The 6527-nt window shown below is 36.3% G+C and overlaps 1 protein-coding gene across 1 annotated transcript; it reads left to right on the forward strand.

Annotated features, from left to right (window-relative positions):
* The first annotated feature begins 2704 nt into the window (after positions 1 to 2704).
* On the forward strand, positions 2705 to 5690 carry LOC140329762 (uncharacterized). The gene is made up of 2 exons (XM_072410152.1): positions 2705 to 2841; positions 4415 to 5690. Exons 1-2 carry the CDS (start codon positions 2828 to 2830, stop codon positions 5688 to 5690), a joined length of 1290 nt encoding a protein of 429 aa, XP_072266253.1. The 5' UTR covers positions 2705 to 2827.
* The last annotated feature ends 837 nt before the right edge of the window (positions 5691 to 6527 follow it).

Genomic DNA, 6527 nt, shown 5'->3' on the forward strand with positions numbered 1-6527 from the left:
CCAATTTGCTTTGGTGGATTGATGAAGAATGTCAGAGGAATGCTGTACACGTGTCAGATTTTAGCAGAAGTGACAACCATTTAACATGTGTAAGTAGTTTTAGTCTCCACCAAAGTTAAAAATTACATCAATAAGGAATTGATGAAAGTAGCTGCAAGCAATAGGCAATGAAGAAGAAACGGGTCAAAAACTTCTAAAAGACAAAGGCGGTACAGAGAAGATGGACTGCAGATTGGTCTATACACAGAAGTACAACTGTGCATGTTAAGCTTCATACCCAGCCACCTGCTTTGACAAAGTCATCGCCTCCGTGAGAACTATTTTCTTTAGAGAGATGTTTCAGGCAGAGTTTACTGACTACGAACAAGTCATCCGCTTTCTATATAAATGGAGCTCAGGGGACAGGTGGTATGATATGGTATATTTTGGTTCTAATTTACGTTGGACAATGGAAATTCTTAACTTTACTCCCTTTTTCATTGTTGGTTTGGTCCTTTTGAGTTATGAATATATGGTTTCAATGTGGCTGGTATGATACTTTGTCATGTTGTATTCATTCATTTCAATTTACTGGTTACTTTTGCCAAGCTCTGTACTCTCTTTCTCTTTTTGTATTTTGTATGCTGAAAATCTTCATACATAATGTTTAAAAAAAAAGAATGAGTAAAAGATTTTATATCTACCGTTTGGACTTAGTTCATATGTCCACTGTGGAGTAGTACGTCAAACATTATTGTGCATTAGGCAGCCCATTCCAAATAAATGAACACACCTAATCACACAATAAAGGTGCTCTGAGTGCATTTACAATGAATAGTGGGCCCCATTCACATCTGTCTGGTATAGTACAATATTAACATGTGTTATGTTGGTGTTTAATTGTGTTCTATTCAGATTTATGGCCTACCCTAACCCAAAGCAGTCCAAGACATACTGCACATGGGCCAGAAACCACACCTTTTTTTCTCAAGACAGCACATCAGGATGCATGGAAGTGTGTTAAGGTGCCTTATAGTGAGTTATTTATGGAATTTAATAAACATGCCAATCGTGTATCTCCAAATACTGCAATTATGTAAACTTATCTCTATTATTATTTGTCTCCACCATATGCTCATGCCCAGGCTTTGCTGCAGTGCTTTGTGTTCAACTTCTCTCCCACAGTCTGAATTTAAAATTGGAGAGCAATGTATTTTTTGTTACAATGCTCTTAGTTTAAATAAAAATCGATGAGATTATAATAAATGTACCTTACTGTATGACTTGCAGCATGCAGTAAGCACAGCTTATTTAGGTGTACCCCAACTACAATACCGTAGGAAGTGTCCATTTAACTTTATGGGTTGAATTTGTTAAAATGGACCTACCACTTAGACATGATGTAAGCTGCCATTGCTAAACTGATTCTAAAGAATGCTAACTGCCTGAATATAAAGGTGATATTTTGGTTTCAGTCACACACCTGAAACAGTCATGCAGGTAATCATGTTACAATTACTGAACACCAGAGCTGTTTACTAATTCTAGGTGATAAATGATTCAGATGGAATTAAAGGCAGAGGATCAGAACACCAACCAGGCAAAATGTATATTGTAGAACCAGAAAGTTTCTCAGTATAGGTCCACTTTAAAACACATTTAGTAGATTCTATTAAAATATTATTAAACGGCTCATAGCCCCTTCTATAGGATTAAATGAATGCTGCAAGTTTACTATAGATTTATAAATATAGTAAAATGATTGTAAGCTCTTCGGGGCAGGGTCCTCTCCTCCTGTATCACTGTCGGTATTGCAATCCCTATTTTATGTACAGTGCTGCGTAATATGTTGGCGCTATATAAATCCTGTTTATTAATAATAATAATAATAATAAAAATAATTACTTTTGATGACAAAAAATGGACAGGTGCAACAACATTAAAAAGTCTCCTTATCAAGCCATATATTCTCATGCTGGGGTACCAACTTTTGTTTTTTTTACAAGTAAAACATCCTGTCCTACCTCTCGGATTTATACGGTAAATGTGCTCTCTCACTGTAAGGGACTTCTTTTTGAAATAAAGAAACCCTTTTAGGTTCTAGGGAACCCCTGCTATAATTACTATATCCACAGCTCACTGTATATTAGCATGGTGGTCAGTAAGAATGTCTCACATTGCTGGGCAGTGGAACAAATGTCACCCTTAAAGCTAGCCAGAAAGATCATTGGTATCAGATAAACTGACCAGAGAGGTTGAAATTGTTCATGGTTCAAAGAACCCCTGGCATCCTCTGGCAAACCCTGGGGTTCCAAGGAATCCTGGTTGGGAAACACTGATCTGTATTGTACTGTACTTTGACATTTTATAATGCCACATGAGCACGAAGTACCCCATATTTAGTGGGGGGTAGGGTAATTTACTTGTCCCATCTCATCCGCTGGCATCAGACCAGGTCAACCACAATAATGCCTTTTTAAATAAATCAGGCTGTGTAGACTGGCTGCAGCTTATTTGAGGAATGTATGCCATATGCTTCATGTAGAATCTGATGTGATTGTGATGTGATTCTCTAACATATTCACCCCAACCACAGTGATTAGATATAGATATGTGTATATAGTATTAAGCAAAATGCTATATTTAATTATGAGCAATCAGAAATACGCAGGAGACGATTATCAGTATGACAGCATGTTATCTTGTAGGTGCACATGCCCTGGTTATTACTGTAAGATAGGACTGTGCAGCCTGTGTAAGCAGAATGTCAAGAAGAACTGCAGAGGACTAACAACTCTGATCAACAAAATGTGTGTTGTTTTTCTGCAGCACCAGAAAGGACCTATAGATGCTACAGAAAAGGTAAAGTCCTCTTCTTGATATTATTATTAGGCTTATTATCAGCAGTGTGGAGCTAGGTCAGGTTTATAATGTGGGTATTGCTTTCAAACAAACCCTATTTTTATTATTTAGACTGTCAAAGATGATTTTACTATAATATCACATTGATGTTAATTGGGACCCATGCACTGCAGGAATGCAGGTGCATTGCTGTGTATTGGGGTTGTGCGTCACCATACATTATGATTAGAATGGACTCACCAGCACAACACACAAAACCCATGCACCTTTGTAGCCAGTACACCGCATTACAACACATAGTGCAAATGCCTATGTGCATTGAGGTCACTGGATCCGCATGACAGCCAGGTAACTGGAAATTTTAGAAAGAGAAGTGAGCGATGACAATCTATGTATTTCTCCCAGCAATCTTCCTTTGATTTTACTGTGAGCAATGTCAAACTAAACCAGAGTAACACTTCAAATCAAGCAGATATAATAACACAGTCTTGTCATTATTGGTAACTAATCTATGAATTTGTATAGATTACTTTGCAAAAATAAATGTTTATTTCCCTCCTTTACTGCCTATGTGATAAATATTTGTCTGCATACCAGTATTTACAACGGCATTCTTTGTATAACATTTATTTACAAATGAAAACATCAAAATCTGGCCTGATTAGTGCTGTTGGAAATGTTGGTAGTTGTAGTCCTGCACATGGTAAGCATTAATACTGCCAGGTGTAGTTAAACAACCAGTGACTTGTAGCACTGGGACATGTAATAGTACAGATTCCGGAAAGTGCTGCTGGGACTTGAAGTCTAAGAACCACAAGCTTGTACCGCTGGGACTTCTTATACATCTAACTTGATGGATAGTTCTGGGAGTGAATATATCAAGCATGGATAGTGAAACTATAATTATTAAACTATAATTATAACACTGCAGATTCTGTAAGGTGTTGCTGAGACCTGTAGTACAACAAATAAAGAATTGATGTGCTTGAGCATGGATTACCATAAAAATCGGATAGCAGTGTTAGATGTCCACAAACTTCTTAACAGGATCTCTGCCATCAGTCCCTTAATGAATAAGCTGCACTGCGGTGTACCGGTGCATTATAGTGAGTCCATTACCGCTAGTTGGCACTCACTCCAAGTGTTACCCAACCACCCAGGGCCAAGCTCCCTTTATTAACAGGTGCTTCCAGATTCCAAATATTTACCCCACCCAGAGGCCCTCATAATATGTAGAATTTACTTTTACAGTGATTTACAGGAATGCTATAAAAACAGTAATTATTTCTACATATGTCCCTGGCAATATTTGTGACAATTCAGGGGCTTTGTACTTTCTATGTCACTGACTATAGATTTTAATACGGTATGGGGTTAAAATGGTAAAAGTTAAAGTCCACAAATCTTACCCATTTCAGTTATTAGAATTCAGAAAATGTTCCATAGAATGTAACAAACATTTGCCTGTCTTAGCCTACTGCCATTGGGTTTATTTTATCTATTTTGAACACATATGAATAAAAACATTAGAATAATCATATCTAACAGATATTTCTTTTTTCTGTAATGACAGAAACATAATGAAGTTCCTGTTCGTCCTTTTATTTGTATTTGAGACTGCTGAACCTAATTCTGTTACACAATGTGAAAATGAATACGACTGTCCCAAAGATTACCAAGAAGTTTTCTCAACCACTATCACTGAAATCCCTAAATCTATAAAATCAAAAATCACAGAAGTCTTCTTTGTGCAAACAGAAATATCAACAATAAGAAAAGATGCTTTTAAATACATGAGTCAACTGCAAAAAATAGCATTCATTAACAATAAAATTAATTCAATTGAGGTTGGCGCATTTGACAATTTGCCCAATCTCAATGAACTTGAGATTTCTGGGAATCCTGATTTGATACAGCTTATGAATGGAGTATTCAACAACCTTGGGAGTCTGAAAAAGCTCACATTAAAAAATAACAAGATTAATATGCTTGAACCAAGTATCTTTGACAGCTTGGCTAATGTAGAAGAACTCTATTTAAATGTTAATGAACTAACAGCACTGCCCAAGGATCTATTCCACAATCTTGTTAACCTGAAAATGTTGCATCTAGCAAAAAATAATTTGTCAGCCTTACCTGAAGACATATTTACCAAACTGACCAACCTCAAAATCCTACGCCTCTACGAGAATAATCTCTCTGATCTTCCGCAAGGCTTGGTGGACAATAACCATGAACTGACTGAATTCAGTGTCTCAAAATACAAGATAAAGCAATGGCCCAAAAACTTTCTGGCCAACTCAAAGATTCTTGAAAAACTTTACATGGAAGGTAACCAAATAGAGGAACTTCCGGAGAACACATTTGTTGGTCTTAATAAAATTAAGCAGCTCAAAGTGTTCTCAAATAATCTTCAGACACTTCCACAACAAATATCTGATGGCATGCCCATTACAGATCTTGATCTGAAAAACAACAAGTTAAAAACTATTCCACAAGGGGCATTTAGTAACTTTAAATCTCTACGAAAGTTGATCATTTCTAATAATCAATTAAGTTCTTTAACAAAGGAAATGTTTAAAGGTCTAGACAAGGTAACAGACCTTGACTTACAAAATAATTTACTGAGCAGCTTACAAGATGATGTGTTCTCTCTGCTTCCACAGTTAAAGACACTGAGACTTAATGAAAACCATTTCACCAACCTCCCAGTGCCTTCTCTTGACTCAATTCCTAAACTGACTTCTATGTACTTGAAAAAAAATCCTTGGGTTTGTGATTGTAATATAGAAAATCTTTATGACTGGATAATAACAAATAAAGGCAAAGTTAAAGATGCTGCTTCTTAAGACAACTACTGAAGAGCCTACTACTAAAAGAATCACAACACCCCAAGAAACAACTCTTCTTAAGACAATTACTGAAGAGCCTACTACTATACAAATTACAACACTACAAAAAACAACTCTTGTTCAGACTACTACTGAAGAGCCTACAACTGCAGCCCAAACAGCAACTACAGATACTACAACAGTTAGCATGACCACATTTGGGGAATCCACAATAGCTCCAACAACTACTTTACATACCACAATACAATCTACAAATACCCCTTCATCTGTAGTGTATACTACAGAGTCCAGCACTGCTTTGGATCATCCTTCATTATTTACAACAGAGACGTCCTCTACAGAAGAATCAACTACATGTACTTCAACAGCTGTAATCACCAGCAAATCAACTACAGTTACCACTGAACTATCATCAACAGAAATGTCTACAACACACTTGACAACACCACCTGCAACATCCACATTTTTTATATCTTCAACAAAAGACAATTTTGCTACATCACCTATTACATTCTTGCCATCAACAACAGTGATGGACAATACCACCATGCCTTCAAACATAGCATTACATTCAAGAGACCGTGATTTTCTTCTTGGGAATAAAATACACCACTGCAAGTTTCTATTTATTTCCTATTTAACCCTTTTATGTATTGAAATTTCTTCTACAATAGTTTTATTAACATTTTCTTACAGTTTGCACATGTCTATTCGCAATGTAAAGATACCAGTACGTCCTGTCAGACTGGTTTGTATGTATAAAAAAAAGGACAAAACATAAGTGCAGTTATACTAACACAGTTAAATTCTATTTCCCTAATGTTAAAGCAGAAA

This window comes from Pyxicephalus adspersus, chromosome 4 (genome assembly GCF_032062135.1).
Source record: "Pyxicephalus adspersus chromosome 4, UCB_Pads_2.0, whole genome shotgun sequence".
NCBI classification, from domain to species: Eukaryota; Metazoa; Chordata; class Amphibia; order Anura; family Pyxicephalidae; genus Pyxicephalus; species Pyxicephalus adspersus.